Raw genomic sequence first — 22602 nt, forward strand, 5'->3', positions numbered from 1 at the left:
TACACATTTAGGGACAAAATTGATTATTTATCCTTAATCTTATTTTTTTCTAGAGTATCTAATCTTTTGAATTTTGAAATCTATGAATTTTATAATCATAGAAATATGAAAAGATCTTAAAAGATATTGATTTAATCTTTTAATAAATCAAATTGGATTATTTAAGATTCAGAAATTTATATTCTTATCTATTAAAACGGAAAAACATACAATTCAAAGAAAATGGTAAAACCTATATAAAAAAATAATGCTTTTTAGATATTGATTTAATCTTTTAAAAAATCAAATTGAATTATTCAAGATTTCAAAAATTAATACTTTTTTTAAACAATTTGTCCAAGAAAAACCAAGAGGAGAAAAAAACAAGAGAACTTATATTGAATCATTGAGTTATACTTGGTTTAAAAATAGATATTATTTATAGCTCCAAGGTGAAAAAATGGGCTATCCAACCCAATCCGGATACTCAAACCCCGTAAAAGTCTTGTTATTTCATGTTTTTAGCAAGATTTTGCTGGCTAAGCCCATATTAGGTCATGATCGAATCGGACTAAAAAGGTGCATGTTTATTCGAACTCAAATTTTTAAGCTCAAACCTTATATTTTATTGTGCGAGTTTGGATCAATCCAACTAGTCTGATCTACTTTGTCACCTCTACTCCAAGTTATGTTATTTTCACTTGTTATTTTGTAATACTTTGATTTAGTGGAGAACTCTAAGATCAGACATAAGGATTGAGAAGTGATCGTGAGTCAAGTTAATCGAATCAGGATTTTCTTTTTTGTTTTGTTTTAAAAAATTTATAAATTAGTATTTTATTTCATTGTTGTTTGCTAATATTTTAATTGGTAGTTCTAATAATTATACTTAACAAAGTTAAATAATTTAAAAGAAATTATATTGCTAGTTTAGGAAAATATTGTGAATTTACATAAAACAAACTTGCGTGGGAATTAAAACAAAATTCCAAAGTTTCAGAATTCTTTTTAAGAGTGAAAAGTTTCATATACTAAAAGTATTATTTAATAAAAATACTTGATTAGACCATTTAGTTTGGGTTAGCATCAAATTAGTTAAGTTGAGTTACACTTTAGGGAAGCCAAATAAGTGGTAATAGTGAATATAAAATTGTTCCTAATCACATCATTCATTTATTTTTGTGTGTGAACCAACAAGGTATCCTTGGCAAAAGCTAAGAAATAATCCTTCAAGATACTAAGATTCATTTAAAAGATTGACATTTTCTAACAAATATGTTTTCATACCCATGAGTCATAGATTGAATCTATGACTACATAAGAAACTAGATTATACATCAATTATATCACACTATACTCATCCATTATTTGCGTGGGAGGAATTTTGATCATATGTGTGAATTATTGCTATGATGAATAATATCATCAAAAAATCTATTAAGAATTTCTTTCTGCAATAAGAAAATTAGGAAAAAAAATATATAGGATGTTACACTCTTTACAAGTTATATTCTCTAGTCTTTAAATAAATAAAAAAATGTGTATTTTTTAATTATAAGAAATATAAATATAATAATTGTTAACTTTGTTTAACATTCTTATTTTATTGTGAAATGTGTTATTAAAACAGTTACTCATTCCTCGTACAACTAGATGCAATTTTTAGAAAACCCTAATATATTCACTTAGAGAATTATAAAAAAAATTAATTTAATTAATTAAAAAATATAAAAAACATGAGTAAAATTGAAAAAAAATCAGAGAAAAAAAATGAAATTGAATATAAAAAATCAAAGAAAGATCAAAATTACAACTTAACCCCAAAGAAAATTATGGCTTGTACCTATTACAATGAAATCCTGATCTATATAACCAAGAGTTTGTGCGAGTTAATCCTCATAACTTGTGTTAAAGAATTTTGTCCCCAGCACCATAAGTCAACAAGTTTGTTTGCATAAAAATTAAAAGAACATTTAACTATTTTTTTTATAAGATTAAGCTAGCTCAAATGTTCCACTATCAAGCACTTTTCATTAAAAAAAAATTATAAATATACAATAGTCTTGACTCTATTGTTTGCATATCTTAAGTGAATAAAATGTCATGTCTCATCCTAGATTAGATGAAAATGAAGTTACTCCATGCGACGCCTTCGGCCTGTGTTTTTATTCCCTGACAGCTAGCAACCATAATGATAAGGAATTAAAAAACAAAAAAGCAAATACGGGCGAAAGGAGAGACACGGCTAGCACAACAAATTTATTTGAAAAAATTGAAATAGAGTATCTTTGTAGTTTGCTCTCATTTATGCATGAGTTTGATAAAATACAAACAGTAGGTCCAAACAACTAATTCTATATCAATTACCAGCTAATTAGTAGCAAGTATAATATTTTCTGCCAAAACCTGATAGTACCTCGCTGCATAGTTTAAAACCCTGTGCCCCATCCGAGAAATAACAATGTACTAACAATACTTGATTTGTGGACAAAAATGCAAGGGACGAAATAATTTTAAGTTAAAATGTAACCGTTGGCTGCAAGAAAATATGAACGTTACTAGTCCAACTATACATGTACATGACTTTGGCAGAATGGCCATGGTATTGCAAGATTCAACTCTATGAGATACACCAACGGAAAATCATAAGTTACAATGCACAAAACTGGTCAACATTGATCAACTTCGCATTCGTTTCCTTTGGGAACCCTCTTCATCGGCACCCTGCATATAAATAAATTAAATAAATAAGAGAGTATTTACTGAAGATTCCTTGAAGCATATGCAGGCATGCATAATCACCATACAGGTAAAAAAATTGCGACCAAGGAATATTAAAATGGAACAAATGGTTGACGATAATCTTATGACAAAAAAAAACTGAGGCTAATGCAGTGCATAATAATAGATAGAGAAAAAGATACCTTTTCATCTGGTCCAAGATCTTCAGAGGTGGCCATATTAGATTCTGATCTGCATTTAGCATGAATTATGGGGCCTAACTGAGTCCTATCCATGCCTGCTGTTGTTCCCGTAGGTGCATTGAGGTATACTGCTCCTCGATACATCCATTCCTCCATTTCATCACTGTAAAACTCATCAAAAGGCTCTCCGCATAATGCACATGTATTCTGGTCTTCTTCTGCAGGCACTGCCAACTCTTCATCATCTTTCCTTTCTTCTATGGTTTCTGTTGGCAAAAAACCTGGAGCTGATTCTGTTCCCAATGCCTCTGCACCACTGAGCCACATCCTGTCACTAACAAACCACTTCCGAGAGGGTTTCTGCTTACGGGTTTTAGACATCCGATTCTTAGTCACATGCCAATCCATATGACTACTGTGTTCCTCTTGGCATTTGAATCTCAGCCCACAAGTTGTGCATTGTCTAGGGAGATCACCATATAAGGCATTGACTGCAGACTCATGACGAACCTTCAGAATATCTGGATTAAACTCAGTTCCAACAGAATCCTAAAAACAAATATTTAATTAACTCTTGGGTGTCACAATCAAATCAAAATGGGAAAAAACTGAAAGAAATCAACTTCTGATAGATGTTAATATTAGATACCTGTGCAGGCAGCTGGTTAGCCAATGAGATCACACCTTGCGACATTAGAGAACTAATTAAATTAGTATATCCAACAGTTGGCTGTTGGCTTGACATATATGCACCAACATTTGGATGAGGTATCATTTGAGATGGAGCAGGAGGGCGACCTGGAGGTAAAGATGGATGGGCTCCACCCTGTAAATGTAAAGGGTTATTTGCAATACTTTGAAATGGTAAAGGGAATGGTATAACTGGTAAGGGATTTGACATGGCTGTACTTATAGAAGCACCATGTCCCTGCAATGAACTCCCATGACAAAATTGTGAGGTTGATGGATCCTGAGATGGAAAAAACTGTAGTTGTGGTGCCTGCCCATGATTTTGCTGGTTTGAAGAAATTACTCCAGGAAGCTGATTAGGCAACTGATGTATCTTTGAAATACTTGCATCCTTGTTCTCAACACTGTCAAATGACTGTTTTGGCATAAATGAAGATTTATTTACATGGTTTGCAATAGGATTACTAGTATTTATTGCATTGAACTGACTCCTAACATGTTTTTGCAATGGATTTATTGGATTTATGATGGGCGGTCTAGTTACATTCACATTTACAGAAGGCCTCATTTCAAAAGGTGCTGGCAAAACTGATGGCCGAGCTTCCATCCTCGACATTGATGGTCGAACCCAATACGGGTTATTATCTGTATTGCGAATGTTGTCCATAGGAGGGATCATAAGATTCCTTGCTCGCCCCCTATTACTAAAAATGTTAGACGGATGATGTGAAATCTTCCAAGCATCATGAGGTTGAGAGGAGCCCAGGCTATGATTGATTTGATTTTGGGATCCAGGTACCTGACCCGGGGGTGTGCGACGAAACTGTAGCAAGAATAAACAAATTTCCAATTCTATTAGCAAGCTACTTGCAACTCCTATTTCCTTTCAAATTAAATAAACTAAAATAAACTTTCAACAACAAATTATACCTACTAAAGTTTAAACTGTTAGGTGAAGACACATAAATGGTTTTATATTACATCTCTAACACATCTTCATGCAAAAGCTCTTTTGGATTGAAGCAATGACAATATATGGAAAACCTACCTTGAACTAATTTCTACTTTTAATTATAAAAAATAAGGGTAGTCAATGCCAAATAGTGATGCAGAATATGAACAGAATTTTTTTTCTTCTAAAAAACAGTATTTTATTGTAAAAAATGTGGCATTAGTGAACATCTGTGAACTAAATTAGAGAAGAGACCAATTGCCAGACAAGTGTGAACGAATTTCATGCATCTGATTAAGCCTACCCACACAAAGCTATCCAGACCCTCATCATCAGAAAATTATCATCAGAACCCAAAGCATCAATGGCATCTGATTAGAGGTATATACTTTAATTGGGAAATTCAAATTCAATATCATAAACCATATTAAAACAATATAAATCAGAAGGAATAAAGTAAAGAAGTGAGGAAACATACAGTCGAAGAGGCAAATGCATCTTCTGCTATGGCAGAAGAATCATCTACTGGAGGAAGCTGAGATCCACTAGACCACCCCTTCCTAGTATCTTGCTCCGACAAAGTTGCATTAGCTGCAACACCAGGCCTTTCCCTAGAGAAACCAAAAGTTGAAGGCAATAAACTGTTATTCCTACTATGGTCTGTTAAGGTTGGACTCATATTTTCCCAGTCAAACTCCTCCTCTTCAGTATTCTGCCAAGATGTTGACAACACTTTGTCTATACCATTTCTATCCAGACGTTCAACTAACAAAGGCTTACTGCTTGAAGTTTCTTGGCTTTTGTCACTGCCGTATGCATCAATTAAAGCTCTTGGACTTTGCCGCTGATGTCCATTACTAAGGCTGTATGTAACAGAAGTTGGAAATCGATTACGACCATCACCAGGATACTGCTTTTGCTGCCATTCAGTCAAATCCACATCTCTACCTAATGCTTTGGCTACTCCATAATCAACAGCAGGATGAGGCGAGTTTCTCTCAATTAACCTGACAGCAGAATTGTCCACTGCATATTCATCCATAGATGCAGACAAAGGCCTATCAACTCCAATTCTTGAAGGGGACGACGAGGATATTCCAAGGCTGCTACTGCTTGATAAAAATTGATGTGTCTTACTAGCCTGTGTGGATAAAACAAACACTGTCACAATGCCACTTGTTATATCTGTTTGCAAGATTTTTTTTCCCAAATAAGGGTTGAAAATTTTCTCTATTGAATGCTAAATATTCAGCAGCAATTTCTTCCTAGAATGAATGGATACAGTACTTACTTCCTTCACTTCCAAACATAAAATATGAGCCAGGAAGACAAATCTCTCAGATGTCAAAATAATTAAAAATAATAGAGACAAACAGATAAATTATGTATGTCTGATATGTTGCCAGCCAAACTATTCAATAAACAGACTTTTTTGCCATTAGCAATATGCAAAGTGGAGGCTCTCAAAGGGAGACAAGGCAGAAGTATTTAATCTGTCATTGTGTTCTAAGGACACCAGGATCATCAATTTAAAGAGGAATCAGGGAAAAAATGACCTATATTAGAGTTAGAAAATTCATTAAATCACGATAAATAAATAAAATATTGCATGTGTAAAATTTAGTCTATGTTTGGAGCAGGTTATTTAACGTGGATCAACTACCCTCTCTCCATGTCTAGCACCTTAAATATGCATAAGCTACATCTAGTAGCTTCTGATGGACATGGATCCATTCAACCTAAACCAGGAAGCAAACATGCTCTTAGCAATCATTTGTTTTGAAGTTTGGTAATTGATTATGGAAGTTTTGGTTTTGAACTGTTAAATGTTATTGGGATGCTTGTACAAATTCATCTTAACCAGATTTTCCATTTGAATGTGTGTCACACTGTAAAATTGATTTTAGATGGTAAACATACAGGCCCTTAGTCATAATTCATAAAGGCTCTGGAGGAAAGAGGTAAGCAAACAAAAAAGGTAATAAATTTTTTTTTCCAAAGCAGTTTACAATCCATCACAAGATACGGGTTGTGTCTAAATAGATTCCCCGCCCCCCCCCCCCCCCCCCAAATACTAAACTTAGCATAAAAGAGAACATAATCTTTCCCAAAAGAAAATGGGGAAAAGTTATTGGGAAGACAGAGAGATGGACAGACATGCAAGAAAGGAATGATGGATACAGAGAGATCCCACCATGAGATAAAATGAGATATTTACCACAAAAATTACATTTTTGTTATGGTTACATGAAAGCAATAAACAATTCCGTTACTGAAATATACAACTCTATGGTACCAGCTAGCTAATAAAGCCTCAGCCTAGTCCTTGTATAGTTTGTGTGGAAGACAGAGATGTCATAAAAAAAGCTTACACTATCCACAGTTGAGCGCTCCAACTGCCGCAAGTATTTTGGATTAACATGTATGGCGTGGCTTGGTCGAGATGATTCAGAAGCCCTGACAGGATTCAGGGTTGATGATTGAGTATTAACTGCTTGAGAAAATTGCAACTCAGTTTCAATCTTGCGCAGGACTGAAGGTGGAAAGACTTTTGACCAAGTACCAAAAAGATGGCGCATAGCAGAATGCAAAGTAGGCTGAATCTGCCTGTACGCCTCACAGAAAACCTGAGGAGAAAAATGAAGCCAACGTTTCAGTTGCGGAATAAAATGATAAAGTTAAAAACAATCCAGCAACTCTAGTTGACCTACTTCAGGAAGACGTAAAGAGAAGTATCTAATGTATTCCTGCCCAAAATTCTTCACAATACTGTCCAACAGATAGAGTGAAGGAAGCTTTTGATCTACTGGCACCTGCAAAAGAATATCTCCAAAAAATTGAATTCCCATGTAACAGTGGCATAGCCAGATATATAAATAAAGTAGAGATTCAAATTCAGAAAGTAGAAATACTAATGTTCTATTATGAATCAACAAAAACTCGCAATGGACTTGATAATTTAAAAAGTCGTTAATTTCTTTACATTCTGTATTATTTGAATACTATTATCTCATTTTATGCATGCTGCGATACTGTTAAAAAATTACAAAACGTTTTCCTACGGATTTAAACACTCGTTCATTCAATAACCTTTCTTTTTTGCAGAAATTACTTTATTTCAGCAAAACTAAAAGAACAACTTTTCCTTTAATCGCAGTCCTGAGCCTTTCCAGAACAAGTAGTATTCCAAATTTCAATTTTCAATTCGTATCCCCTTGACTTTCCTGAAATTGAAAAAAGCCCTCAAACGCATTGCACCAAATATTCACAATGCGTGAGAAACTCCCCATATCTACTCATTTAGATAGTACTATTTCCTATTCTTTCAATTACCAGTGCCAACACATTATTTTTTTCATTACGCTTTAATATAACGTCCAAAACAACGGTCAATTTGAGCATAATCCAATCGTTCCCTCGGTCATTGGGTGACCTTCATTTTCCAGGAAAAAAAAAAGAATCCAAAAGCATAAAAAAAACGCAGAACTAAAAAAAAAAACGAAGCATTGGAACACGAATTGTGACATTAAAAAGAAAATGAAGCAACAGGAGAGGGATAATTTTGACCCCAACAAATAAAACGATTCCATGACATTGTACAAATCTCGAGAGGTAGAAGAAGAAGAAGAAGAAGTTTCGGCGGCAACGGAGACGGACCTCGAGAATCCGAGCGCAAATTGCGTCAGCGATGCCTTTTGCGTGCTCCCTCTGCTGTTCGGCAATAATTGTGAGATCGGTGATGATAGGTTTCAGATTGCACGTGAGTTCCGACAAGAGGAGTTCGTAAATCTGGACGATTTCGTCGGTGGACGCCGGCGGTACGGGGTCGCCGGCGGCGACTCGGAGTTCGTCGTCGCGCTGCTTGAGTAGAGCCTTGAAGCGGCCAACGAGAATCGACGGCAGAGGCTTCGCGATCTCATTGCTCATGGGTTTGGAAGCGAACGCCGTGGGTCTAGGGTTTTCGGGAGGGAGAATCACGTTTTGAGAGAACATAAATATTGGTTTCGGAGAGAGGAAGAGGAAGGAGGAGGTTAGGGTTAGGGTTAGGGTTTAGGAGGATGCGTCGCCGTTTCGGGGATGCGGCGGCATAGAGAGGGGAATTGAAATTGGAGATGGGGAAGGGAATGGGGTTTGAATCGGACGGTGTAGAAACGGCGACACTATGCGATTGGGGAGTTTTGAATTGAAAGTTGAAAGCCTTGTTTTGTTTCTGAGAGGGCGTGGGATGGGATTGGAGTATGGGACTGATCTCTGAAGCCCCCAAATTGCACTTTCCTCATCTCATAAGCGTGCCACGGATCGGGATGTCCCTCTTCGCTTTCGTTTAATTTTTTTTTTCTTTTTTGGTATGCAATGGCATTTTATTTTTTTTCCATTTTGAGGAATAAAACAATCTTGAGGGGGTGGGGGAGAGGTGAAATAGAACAGTTTTGAGTTTTGACTTACAAAAGAAAAATAAAACAGTGAAATTAAGCAATTGGTGTGTCTTCATTTGTAGAGAAAGTGAATAAAAAGTAGGGGTGGGCAAGTAGGCCGGCCCGTCCCGCGTAAGGCCCGTCCGCATTGACAGCGGACTGGATCAGTTCGTCCCGTTTCTTACATAGATCAGATAAATTGGTCTGTCTCCGTCCCGCGGACCTCACGGGTCAAACGGGCCGATTCACGGGCCTAATTTTAAAATAATTTCAATTTTAATAAAAATATAATACAATGAAATTAAGTTTAATACAAATGTAAATAAAATCTCAATAATTAATACATTACATCAATAAAATAAATAATGTCTTAACAAAAGAAAATTCAAGCAATAAATCTAAAATATAAAATTTAAACATCTCCAACAACAAATGATTTCATATTTGAACTTCTCCATCTCTGATGTGAATTATTTTTTATAATAAAAATATATTGAAATATCTTTAAAAATATTTATTTAACAATTAATTTTGGCTTAAATAATAAGAATTGATATTTTTATTATTTATGACTTGCAAATATAAAAAAGAAGATAGATTAAGAGAGAAAAAGATAGAAAAAATATCAAAAAGGAAGATCTTTAGCATGTTATCACTTATCTTTTATTATCTTAATCTTTTATTTCTATTATTTTATCTTATCATTTTTTATCTTTATTATCTTTTAATTTAAATCTTTTATTTTTATTAAATATTTATCTTATATAATATATTTCTTTATCTCTTGTCTTAAAATAAAAGTTTAAAGTGAAAAAGAGTAAATTAAACCTAATATAATATATTTCTTTTGAATAAAAACATTTAAAAATACCAAAGTAAAACTTTTGAAATTTAGGATATAATTTTTTTTAATTGCACATGACAGACATTCTTCATGCATTTTTTTTATCATATTTATAACTTTTATGTTTCAGACATTAATTATTTTTTATCATGTGAACTAATCTAAATATACAAGCTTCACATATCAAATTAGTTAAAAATTAATTTAAAGTGATGTTCCAAAATTAAAAACTGACATTATTTTTAAAAGACCATTTGTGCAATTATATTTTAGATTTTGTTCAACTTGGTTATTTATATTTTAGAAGCTTCATTTTTTTCCCTAACATTTTTTAATAGCTTCAAATTATTTATTGTCCTCAATTACTCAACTTGACATAACAGAAACAAATACACATATTTTTAAAAGTATCTTTTGTCCTTAATATTTTTAAGAAGATTCAAGTTGATAATTTATGTGAAAAAAATGAAGAATTAGATTGTACAAATTCTAAAGCATGAAGGAGTAAATATGCATTTTAGTCACTTTAAGCACATAAAGGACTAATTGAATTATTTAAAAGATATTTTTATCGATTTTTTAGAGAGAAAAAAATGGAGGAAAACTTAATAAAAGCAGAGCGAAAATAACAACTCCTGTGATATAGCCCAAAGTCTACGGCCCAAACATATAATTTATTTTTTTTTTCAATGAAGAAGTTCGAATCCGATGTTTCTGAATTCAAAACAAAATTTAAAACCCTAGTGAAGCAAATAGCAATACGAAAAAAAGGCACAACCCCGAAACAATACATGGTTTTTTTAAGGGCTAGATGTATTCGGTTCTTTATTTAGTGTTTGGTATAGTTTAATCTTTTAAAAAAAAATTAATTTGATTATTTATCTTATTTTTTTCTTCAATTTAGTAGTTTATTTTTTATTTTTTTATCTTTTATCTTAAGTTTATGTTTAATTTAATTATTTATTTTAATCGTTTAATCTATTTAAAATTCTATTTTTTTTTGTTTTGTTTTCTTCCCTTTTCCTCCACTTTATTTTTAATTAAAAAGATGCATTCTGAAGTTATGAACCACGTCAATTTTAACTAGATCGAAAAATTAAATTAAACAAAAAAATAAAATAAATTATCAAAATAATTTTAAAAAAAGAATAACCTGAATTAAGAAAATAAGATAAATAACTAAATTCTATTTTTTAAAAGGTAAAAAAACTAAATAAATAAAAACCAAATAAGTCATTTTACTTTTAAAATTGACAAAATTATATATCCCAATATATTTCAGAATTCAATTTTAATCCTCTTATAATTTAATTTACGAATTTAGTCTACCTATTTTTTTCAATTCCGTTATTTCAGTACCTAATCCCAAAACCGGACGTTCATTGTTATTCAATGACGATCACGTATTACGTTTTTTTATTGAACATTGACCTTCACGTATCACGATTTTATTGGAGGTTAATGTTAATTAAATGTCACGATTTATTGGAGGTTAATGTTAATTAGGTGTATGAAATTAACTTATAATAAACATGCGACTAGTGACAATTAACGTCCAATAAAAATGCGACATGTGATAGTTAACGTTGAAAAGACAATCAACATCAAATTTCGGAATTGAAGATTAAAATAACGGGATTAAAAAAATCAAAGGACTAAACTTGTAAATTAAATTATAAGATGATCAAAATTATAAATTTGAAATAAATAAGGGATCAAATTTACAATTTTATTTTTTAAATTATAAGAGTCTCCTTGAAGGGTTAAGTCAGTAACATTGTTTCTCCTCCGCGTAAGAATAGTGCAGCTGCCGCACCCGGCACTGTTGGGAGAAGAAATAAATCAAATAATGTTGGTGAAAACTGTTGGGTTTCTTCTACTAGGCGAGTTTTTGGGAGAACGGCACCTGATTTCGGATTTTTAGAGACTCGTCGGTTTCTTCTATCCTATGATAAGTGCCACGTTTTAAAAAAGTTCTAAAATAAGTGTCCTTTTAACTAATTTTAAGAGAAAAAAGCTACACAAGTGCTTTATTTTCTCTGTTTTGAGAAAGTTGGAAATTGCTGGTTTCCAAAATGAATTAGAGTGTCTTTGACAAAGAGAAATGAGAAGAGAGGAAAGTGTGAGAGAAATAAAAACGGATGAAAGAAAGTTAAAAGAATAAAAAATGAGATGACCTTTGATTTTTGTATTTTTTTGTTGCCATTTTTAAAGACAACAAAAAATAAGGTAAAAATATGTTTCTTTAAAATCAAGAAAACATTTTATCTCGATATATTTTAAAAAACAAGAATAAAATTGATTTTTTTATGTTTTTTAAAGAAGTAAAAACACAATGCTATCTTAGGATTTTCATAAATTTTGAAAATAAAATTTATTTTCAAAAAATAAAAATAGAAAATAAACAGTGAAATCAAACGCTTGCTTCCAAGGATAACAAAGAGGTTTACCAGGGTCTCTCGAGGACAATTTTAGAAAGCTCATAAAATGAAAAAAGCTTCCGCAACGGTTTCTTTTATCCCATTTCTTCTAATTTGAGATGAAGGTCATGTTTGGTTGTTGAGAAAAAGAACTCAAAAATACGAGAAAGATTTTAAAATTTTGACAAGAATCTCACATTTTTATATACTATTTTAATTTAAAATTTTATTTTCAATTTCATTTTTTCCCTTTTTTTCCGGTCTACCGAAAATAAAAGGGCATGGGCCCATAATTTTTTTCAAAACTTTCACACCCTTCACTGATAACATGCACAAATTCCTTATTTCATTGCTTTTGAGTGCAAATCTGTTTCAGCCCTCCAAACAGGCTACAGTTTCGATTGCGGTGGCAAGAATTACGAAGCAGATCTAACGGCGGTAGAGAAAGGGAAGGAGGGAGATCCTTTTGGAAACGCCGTTTCAAGCTTGATGAACGAATACTTAATAGCAAAATTACTTTTGAAGCAAAATATACGCATACTATCTCCTTTTGAAAAAGTATATTCAGTGGGTCTGAAGGGTAACCCAAACGAATTAACCAAGATTTATTGGGAAACAATAATGTCAAGCACCAAGTCTTCCGTTGAAGCTACTATTAAATATAAAATTGGGAATTAAATTTCATGAAAAAGAGTCATCGGAAAATGAGAAATTTGTGTGACCTCAAGTGTTTCCTCTCCACTACAATTCAATGTTACTCTCATTAACTTAGCACTCACTTTTTCTTTTTTCTTTTTTGTTCTTGGAGTTTCACACATTCCAAGAATTTCGTACAATTAAAATAGTGAAAACATTTGATTTTCCTATTTTTCAAAATCAATTTTTTTGGTTTAACCATCAATATTTAGGACATTGACGAAAATTGATGGTTAATAAGAAAACGTTAACAGTGAGATGTTAAATGGCTAACATGACACTGTAATATTGAAATTTTTAATTAAATTTTTATTCTTGTAGTATGTTTAAAGAGATTTTTAAATAGTTAATAGTTTTTAACTAAATTCTTATTAAATTAAATATTATACTAATCAAATTAATAATCAACATTTTTTATTAGTCAACACCCTGGAAAACTGAAGTTGAATCAAAATATTTGATTTTGAAAAACTGGAGATCAAATATCTTTATTTTTTAAAAGAGATCAAAATTGTATTTTAGTCCATTTTAAATCTTTGATAACTTTTAACTAATAATAGAAATATATTGAAAAAAATATTAATGTCAAGTATAAACAATGCGGTGATATTATTATTATTAGTGCAAAAAAGACACTCCGGGTTTGAATTTGAAAGTTATCCATGCATGTAATTTAATGTAATTTGTTTTGAAATTTGTAATTGTGGTCAAAAGTTAAAATAAAATATTTATAATAATTAAGGATAAAAATGTAAAAAAAAAAAACATAACACCAAATAAAATTATTTATAGATTATAATAATTATAGATATAGTAGGGTGAATATAATGCTTTGTGCATTTGTCATTTACATTCGTGGAACTTAAACGACATTGTTTTCAAGCGAGGTATAAATATAATAACAGTATATTATGTCCCAAATCCCAAGCAAGGAGTGAACTTCGGAGGGAGAAGACCTGAAGCAAACTTCTTCTACTTGCGTAACAAGCACTCAACCACGGTATCGTCTCGCTTCATATTTTTTATATAAAAAAAAATTGCTTCATTTTTTTTATTCTTCAATGTTCAATGTTCAATGTTCATCTTCTGTCTAATAATATTTTAAATTGGTGAAGATAATTTTGAGTTGTGCGGAGGTGAACGTCGTTTGACAGCGTTATAGCACTAAAAAAGTTTACTAAGTTTGGAAAGATTGGCATGTAGTAAGATAAACTTTACCCTCTTTTATTTTGGGGGTTTTATATCCACTAAAAAGTTTTATGTTGTTCATATTCATGTTGGGGCTTTGCATCCACAAGGGTTTTGCTTGATGAAATGCTAATGTGAAATGTTAGTTTGTTGAATAGGGGTTAGGATTTGAAGTTGAGACATTTACGTTGAATCATTAGGTTGAGATACTAGTTAATGTGATTTTAAGTAAATGTTTACATGCTTGGTTTTACGTGGAGGAACTGATTGTGTTTATAATTGATTTTGAGTTTAAGTAACCTTAGGTAGCTTTTGTGTTGGATCAAAAAGTTTATACTGAGTTTTACTATTAATATGCTGTTAGCTTTCAAATATAAGTTACTTCACTTTAAATAAATTTTGCAAACACTCATCGGAACACACACTTAGACATCTGATTAGATGAAGAATCATGGGTATTTCAAGGAATAGTGAAAAGAATTTGGTTCCAATTTTGGTCATCTGATTTAGTCCTGTCCTATTTTGGTCAAACAGAAAAAAAAAATGAAAAAGAAGAAAATATTGGAATTTGTGGCATTTTGTAACTTATGATGATGCATTTGTACATTAGGAAAACATAAAATGATAGAAGAAGGCTTGTCAACTTGCAAGGCCAAATTTCAGAAGTTGAATAATAAAGTGAATGTGGATGGACACAAGGATTGGATAGGCAATTTACCTAACGAAATCATTCAACACATTTTAAGTTTACTTCCAACAAAAGATGCTGTTAAAACAAGTGTATTGTCTAGAAGGTGGCATTCCCAATGGATGTTTGTCAGAAATCTTGACTTCGCAGAATTTCCACCGAATATGAACCAGAAGAGGAAACTCTTCATGGATTTTGTGGATAGAGTTATTGCACTCCGTAAACCATTGGATCTCAATCTTTTTGCATTGGTTTGTGAAGTATTTACTGATGCTTCCCGCATCAATTCATGGGTATGTGCTGCAGTAAAGCACAATGTTCAACACTTGCTTCTTGTACTAGATCAGATTCATCTGGAGCCTCTTGAATTGCCTCATTGCCTATTTACATGTGATACACTCAGGAAGGCCTTTATAGTGGCAGACATTTTGCTCAACCTTCCATCTTCCATTCACTTTTCGAATTTGAAGTTGTTGACTCTTCAGTATGTTGTTTTTCCTGGCTATGAGTCCACTCAACGACTATTTTCTGGCTTGCCTGTCCTGGAGGAGCTAACTTTGGATAGCTGCTGCTGGTTGAATGTTGAAATTGTTACCATAGCTCTTCCCATGCTTAAGAAATTGGATATAAAAGAAAATTTAGCAGACCAGGATAATTGTCAGTTCTTTATTATTGCAGAGAACCTCAACTCCTTTTATTACATTGGTACACTCAGAAATGACTATTGGATCTATAACTCTGTATCCCTCGATTGGGGATTAATGGGCTTGTGCAGCACTGATGACATTGGAGAGAGTAGCAGACTAAGAGAAGTTGCTCAAAGAGCTGGTAGGCTTCTTAGAGGGATCTCTTGTGCAAAAGAACTATTGCTAACTCCTTATGCGTTTGAGGTATGCAACTTGTTATTAGGTGGAAATTGGGGCTACTTTTGTTTAAAATGTTGATTAATTCTGCTTGTGTCTCTTTCTGATGGAATGTTGCCATTTTGTTAGGTTCTCACATATTCTGAATATTTATGTGCCTGCATGCCTGTATTATACAAAGTGACATATCTTGGATTTCTTTCACCCGGAACGGCGATAAATTTTGGTTGTAGAGCACTAGCAAAGTTCCTTGAGAAATTACCATGTCTTGAATTACTCGTTTTCCAATCTGTAACTTTCCTGTAACCTTGAGTGTTTGTGGTTTATTTTAAATCTATGTATAGTATGAAATACAATTAGCTAATTGATTCTGATTTCTGAAATGCAGGGCGTCTGTTTGTCTGGGAATCATGAAGAAGGAAGTTGGATACTGGATCCCGTACCTTCTTGTTTCTCAAGATATCTCAAGTTGATTAGGATAAGTCAATTCTGTGGAACAGATGGGGAACTGCAAGTAGTGAAGAGTTTGCTTAAACATGCTGAAATTTTACTACAAATGGATATAATATGTCATCATGAGAAATTTTCTGACGGTTTGGCAAGGGAAAGGGATGTTCTTGAAAAATTACAAATGCTTCCTAGAGCCTCCACTTACTGCACAATCAATATTTCTTGAACTATTGTATGGTGGTCCTTATGGAAATTGAGTTTTACGGCAGAAGAGATTTACCCTACCATTTATGTTTTTTGTGGATTTAGACTTTGGTCGCTGAAAGGAGACGGAAGGTATACAAAGTTGGTAGTTGCAACCCGAAAGATATTAAGCTAGGTTCTTTACTTCTTAGTAAGTCCGCTATAGATTTCTGAAAGCATTTACTTCTATTGTAATTTTGGATCAATTATATTTGATCTGTCTAGTCTTGGATATAATAGTGTAAAAATCGTGCCTTGTTGACAAGGTTTTTTTTGTTGGCTAGGAGATCTTTTGTAACCTGTATGGATCCTCACTGAAAATTTCTAGTTGGAGATACATACATAGAATAGATGACTTATACACACTTCTTCGAAACATCGGTTTCGTTTGTTGAATATAAAAAAATTATGGCAAGTGAAATCATACACAATTACTTTTTTTTCGCTTTTTATGTTTTGGGTGCCTGTATATTAAAATGCATCTCAAAATTATAGTCTATTAAGAAACACTTTTCTTTCGTAGCATAGCAATAGCACCGTTCTTTTTTAAAATATTTGACAGGAAATCATAATATTGTTTTTTCAGTTTTTTCTTGCTGAAATAATTGTTTTTTTCTCTGTAAAACATTAGGTTGAATCTCTAATTATAAGATAAAATTTCCAATAAAATATATTATAATACAAGTGCATTTATAATCGGTGATTTATTTATTTATTTTTCTTTTGTTAATATTATTATATACACATACAGGGCGAATTAATGCAGGATGTAAAAAAGGCGAGAATTAAGGATGTAAAAAGTGGGTGTGAATTTATTACTCATAACTATTGCTATTATAAGTTGTTACATTAAGTTATTGGAAAAATAGAAGATGACAATGATTCATTATCTGTGGGAGGTTACTACATTCCGTATGTATATTAAAATAGTGCATAGAAGATGACCCGCCATCATAATATCCAGTCCAATTTATTCGGTGCACCAAATTGGTTTAAGACGGACTTTTTACTTTTTACGTATAAATACACTTTTTTTTTTTTACTTTGCAGACAATCATCACTATGTCATGTGAGATAAGGCAGACTAATTCCACAATAGCAATAAATTGAAGAAAATATAAAATTACTGCGATTAACGTCCCATAGGAGAATTTCTTACAAGTAAAGGATATACAATATGACAAACATGGCATGTAGCCATGCATGCGAAAAAAAGGACATACACAAATTTGAATCTGATACTGAAACACGAGCAACCGTTTTCCTTTACCGTTGCGATGTCTTCCTCAGTGTTTGTTAGTGTGCTGTCTATTAACTTATGCTTGGAGAAACAATAAAGAATCCTGCAAAAGGAAACTTGCGTCTGCACTTTGCACCCCTCATATAGGATCCAAAAGTGGCAACTCTTTTTGCTATAGGAGGAGTCTTCAATCTTCATCTACATCAGTTCTAGCTATACCGTTCCTTCTGCTACTACTCAACTGCAAAGGATGGTGCTGCCCAAGTTCTCTCTGTGCTTCTGGCTTCTCCTTTCTTCACTTGTGATTCTCTTAATAAATTGTCCAGTTAAATGTGACGATGGTGAGTACATGCTCTCTCTTGAATCAGCTAATGCTCATTTTCACTTGATATATTATACAGCAATTATTGTGTATGAATACTTTTCTTAATGATTTCCTTAGTACCCTAACGTAACTCTACCACTCGGAAGTTTTTTATTTTCTGGGTACACTTGGTTTTGATCATTTGTGTTTTGAGTGGTGTCTTTCTTGTGTTTCTCAATGGCCTATGCGAGCTAGATCTGATAAGGAGACAGATTGATCTGGGATTTCCATGTGTAAATGGGAGACTAAAGATTGTTTGCAGCTGATCGCAATGTTATCATTTGCTAATCATTTGTTTGAGTGCTGAACTAGATTTTATCTCGTTCCACGTGTATTGGATAAATATGTTAAAACAGAATATAATAGTATGACACATGCAATTTGTTTTGCATGCACCACAAACAATTATATCGTGCATGTCCAAGTAAAAGTAAGAGACGTGATGAGTAGAATTAATTTTAAAATCTCTCGTGTCATTTTTTTTTTCTGGCACATGTGCACATTCACTAGCATATGCATACTTATTGCAGTTGACATGTTGAGACTGCACTCTCACCTTAACAGTCTCCTGCAGATGAGGAAGACAATCTCTATCAAGGTATCAACAAGTATCGAGCATCGTTAAACTTGAAAGCTCTAACAAGGAATGATAATGCAAATTGCCTTGCCGAAAAACTAGCTAACCAATTCAAGAAACAACCCTGCACAAATACCACAGGTGCTAACACTGTACCTGGCACAGAACCTCAGTTTTCCAACTATCCAGACCTTTTATCCAAGTGTGACTTGGCTATTTCCAACACAAGGGATGGAAATGTAATGCCTGCCTGTGTTCCTGGCCTGGTTCCAAGTCTTGTCCTTGCTAATTTCACCAAATCTCTCTACTCTGATAGTCTCAACGACACAAAGTATACAGGAATTGGTATTGGTTCAGAAGATAACTGGATTGTTGTGGTCTTGACCACTAACACTCCTTCAGGAACCTTTGCTCCCTATAGTTCTAATGGTGTCAATTTGATTTCTAAATCTGGATTGATTTACTGCTCAGTGCTCTTCTTAGTTGGTTACATTTTGCTGTTATGAAACAAGGAGGTTGGCTGTTGGAATGTTTCATGGTTACAATTTTGTTACCAATCAAATGTATTGCTTGTTTCAGGGTGAGCTTAACGAAGACATCTGCTTTTCTAGTAGGAAATTGGGAGGTCCTTTTGTAACTGTTGTTTTGGTATTGTAATTCTATAGAAAGCAAGAGACAAATGGAAGAAAGAAAGCATTATTCCTAAAGGATTGTTATCTTATTGTTGTCATTATTATCAATAATATCATTTTTGAGCTTGGAAACTTTGCATTTACCAAATGATACAAATCACAAGTACAATTGGAGGTGCATAACATGGTGGTGCTAACTGATAACAGAAAGCAGAGAAATGGGTTAACAATTATACTTCAAGGCTAAGGTCTTATGAAAGAAAAGCATATTAGATGAGACAGACTCCATTGATCTGAATTTTCATTTTTTAAATTCCTTCTTCAGAAACAAAATCTAAATTGCCAGCAACACTGACTTCTTGCATCTGCCATTATTTTGCTCCATAGCAGACAAAACCAACTTTAGCACATTCTTTGGTGAACTTTATTTTTTAAGAATATATACTCATCACACATTCAAACTGCCTTCAATTTGGGGGAATTCACAGACAAGTATCTTCCAATCACAAGCATTAGAATCCATGTGGACTTTGCAATCTTCTCCTTCACCATCAGAAGTAACGCAGAGCTGAGAACAGTTTTCAATATCTGTGCCTGCAATCCTTTGAAAAATCCCAATATACCTTCTCTTTTCCAAATAGTATAGAGTGCTCCAGAGATTGTCCTCTGCGCCTTCCTCTCAGCTTCTGTACTCTTATCATCTTCAGATTCAGCAGCCTGAATCATGACCTTACACCTATTCACAATTCAAAACAACTTTGATCAGCAAGTGCACAACATAGCATAAACAAAGAAAATGCAAATGTATCACATTAGTTAATTCTCTCAAGATACAGATAGAAACTGGTTCAAATTAAGCACACCAATGAAGTACTGTTATTGATGAAAGAATGCACAAATTCCTTTAGATATTCTAGATATCTCAGATTCTCCCTAGCCACAATAATATTACTAACTCACCGATCAAGTAACTCCTCTCAACCCCTCTTCTATTTATGGACAACATGCCTTATTTCTTCAACCAGCTACCCTAGTTAACTAAATGATATAACTAGCTAACTAACTAATGGGTATCTATCAGATACATCTCAAGAAACCATAGACCTGCAAAAATAAAATTGTTTTTTCTTCTTCTTTTGCATGATATTCACCAGAATCAGTAATGCAAGTAAAAAATTATGGGGGAAACAAAATTAAATTGATCATCCACCTGATAGCTGGGTATGTCAAGATGGTCGCTGCACATTTTGAAACTGCACCAAGCATGAAAGCATAAAATGCAGAAAGTGCTTCCGGGGATGACTTTGTACCTGTTCTGTTGCTTATCTTGCCCTTTAATATTCTCTGTTTCAGCTGATCATATGCAGTATACTGTTGGGGGAAAAATCCTTGTCTGAGTTTGGTAATCTTCTACTGAAACTTAATCTGGAAAAACAGTTCCTCTCTAGGTTTCATTTGTATAAATATATTCTAAAAGTGATACCTGAATAGATGGATTTGTTGTTAAAAGAATGGAAATGCCAAGTCCGTCATATGCTTCACTCCATGTACCCTCAGAAAGGGTCTTCCAGAGTCCCTTGGATTTTCCAAATTCACTTGTCTGCATCCTTGAGGATGCTGTATCTAAGGGCTGTAATGTACAAGAATAAGAACAAATTACTGAAGATTGCATGCCTAACAACAAGGAAAGGTTGAGTTTGGACAGTACATTGAATTAATTAGGGATCAGTTTGTTTTTTTTGCAATTATTATTACATAGCAATTTACTTGAGAGAACACACTGTATTAGTTTATCATATTATTTTTTCGATGGATAAGGTTCTTGCTTCGACATGAACCAAGAAACCAACCCAAATCCCCATCACAACCAATGCAACTGCTAAGCTTAGGAGACTCTTTGTTGATCACATACTAGAAATGCCAAATATTGACCTTAGCTATCCTTGTTAAGTGCACAGAATGGCAAAAAAAAAAACACTCAATTTTATGCTAAATTAAGAAAGCTCAATCAGTTGGAATATTAAAGAAAAGCACATCACATCTAATTAACTAACAATATTTTTTCTCCAACACACAATTACAATTATGCTTGCCTGTGTTATTACTATTGTACAGACCCCAGCAGCAGTGGCAACAATCAAATTAGCTGTTGTTCCAATGGACTTGTTTCCTGTTTTTTTCAAATACATCTTCCTAAAGTAGCTGTATCCATAGAAATAAATGAACGATGAAATGAAGGACTGAACGTTTTTAGTCCCAAGGCCTTGGTACAATGAAAGCACCTGACGAGTAGAAATTGCTTCCCATAATACATCAGAAATTCTCCTACACAAGACAGAGCAGCAAAATCAAATAGGCACAACTCACTATAAACTTCCTACTTTCTAGTTTATCTTGCCACGATAGAAAACAGCAAGATAAAAGCAAACAAACACTAGCAATTTTGGCAATTGGAAAGTTATTATTATCATTTGGCTTTCACTATTGAACCAGATCTTCTAGTTTAGTGAAGAAATGACCAACTTTACATGGCATACCCAATTTCCAGCTTTGTTGGCTTCATTTTTACCAGATATAAGGGCTCTATAAACCAAACACACGCATAAACCTAATTTCTTTAATTTTGGGTTATGATCAGGATAACAAATGCACTTCTAAATAATGTCACTTACTGTCTGACAATAATAAATAACAAGCTAGCTTATACGGAAAATGGACAAAAATATCAAGTCATGCTACTATAATTATCACTTGCACATGACAACCCAACCCATGAACTACAACAAGTACATGTATGATAACATAATTAAGTTGGACCCTAAAAAGTTAAAATGGGTGAAGAATGGAACTTGTATTTGCGCTGATGCTGAGCTTGAACTTCAGCTTGATATTTGGTCTTGCAAGTATCAAGCGGGTACAAGACGGTGGTACTAACAAGTGATCCAATGGCACCAGAAGTAGCTTCGGATAATGATTCCAGATCAAGTTGCATCTTCTTTTCTCGGCAATTCCAAACGAACGAACGAACAGAAGGTGAATAGAGTGACAAGACACAAACTTTAGGCTTGTTGGACAAAAGGGTATTGAGATTTGAAGGATATAAATAAAACAAAAGCCGTTATCTTTACTCTTTATGAGCTTCCAAGACACCCATGGATTGAATAAGGAAGGGTATAAGTTAAAGGACAGAAATTGGGTAACGATTGGGCTGAATTGAGTGCTAATGTTGAGCTTCAATTCTTCAACCTTCAACTTGACTTGGGAATTGAAACGTTTGGGGACTTCTCGTTGTTTTGCTTCTGTCACTTTATAGAGTACCGCTAATCAGGAAAAGGGATAGGCACTATCAAAGAAAAATAGGTTCTTGCCCACTTTACATGATATTTCATGATATTTATTTAGATAAAATCAATTTAACTTATTTATTAAAAATGATA

The 22602-nt window shown here is 33.3% G+C and overlaps 4 protein-coding genes across 6 annotated transcripts; 2 read left to right on the top strand and 2 right to left on the bottom strand.

Annotated features, from left to right (window-relative positions):
- Nucleotides 1–2490: 2490 nt before the first annotated feature.
- Nucleotides 2491–8943, bottom strand: LOC100794796 (polyadenylation and cleavage factor homolog 4). Its single transcript, XM_006605974.4, has 7 exons — nt 8203–8943; nt 7257–7358; nt 6918–7172; nt 5024–5686; nt 3553–4416; nt 2904–3452; nt 2491–2703 (listed from the first exon to the last, which is right to left on the bottom strand). Exons 1-7 carry the CDS (start codon nt 8536–8538, stop codon nt 2659–2661), a joined length of 2814 nt encoding a protein of 937 aa, XP_006606037.1. The 5' UTR covers nt 8539–8943; the 3' UTR covers nt 2491–2658.
- A 4858-nt stretch (nt 8944–13801) lies between these two features.
- On the top strand, nt 13802–17109 carry LOC102660972 (putative F-box protein At3g58860). Of its 3 annotated transcripts, none has more exons than XM_006605975.4 (4): nt 13802–13920; nt 14719–15686; nt 15789–15950; nt 16048–17109. In XM_006605975.4, the coding sequence occupies exons 2-4, from the start codon at nt 14730–14732 to the stop codon at nt 16333–16335; spliced, it is 1407 nt and encodes a 468-aa protein (XP_006606038.1). In that variant the 5' UTR covers nt 13802–13920; nt 14719–14729; the 3' UTR covers nt 16336–17109. The 3 variants fall into 3 exon arrangements, with proteins under 3 accessions (XP_006606038.1, XP_040869241.1, XP_040869240.1); XM_041013306.1 differs by lacking the exon at nt 13802–13920 and adding an exon at nt 14001–14122; XM_041013307.1 differs by lacking the exon at nt 16048–17109 and having other exon boundaries at nt 15789–16041.
- Nucleotides 17110–17765: 656 nt separating this feature from the next.
- On the top strand, nt 17766–19143 carry LOC100499681 (uncharacterized). Its single transcript, NM_001251343.2, has 2 exons — nt 17766–17933; nt 18531–19143. The coding sequence occupies exons 1-2, from the start codon at nt 17843–17845 to the stop codon at nt 19037–19039; spliced, it is 600 nt and encodes a 199-aa protein (NP_001238272.1). The 5' UTR covers nt 17766–17842; the 3' UTR covers nt 19040–19143.
- A 138-nt stretch (nt 19144–19281) lies between these two features.
- LOC100795330 (peroxisomal adenine nucleotide carrier 1-like) lies at nt 19282–22535 on the bottom strand. Its single transcript, XM_003555284.5, has 5 exons — nt 22015–22535; nt 21259–21490; nt 20649–20795; nt 20376–20536; nt 19282–19901 (listed from the first exon to the last, which is right to left on the bottom strand). Exons 1-5 carry the CDS (start codon nt 22155–22157, stop codon nt 19622–19624), a joined length of 963 nt encoding a protein of 320 aa, XP_003555332.1. The 5' UTR covers nt 22158–22535; the 3' UTR covers nt 19282–19621.
- Nucleotides 22536–22602: the final 67 nt, after the last annotated feature.

This window comes from Glycine max, chromosome 20, assembly GCF_000004515.6.
Source record: "Glycine max cultivar Williams 82 chromosome 20, Glycine_max_v4.0, whole genome shotgun sequence".
NCBI classification, from domain to species: Eukaryota; Viridiplantae; Streptophyta; class Magnoliopsida; order Fabales; family Fabaceae; genus Glycine; species Glycine max.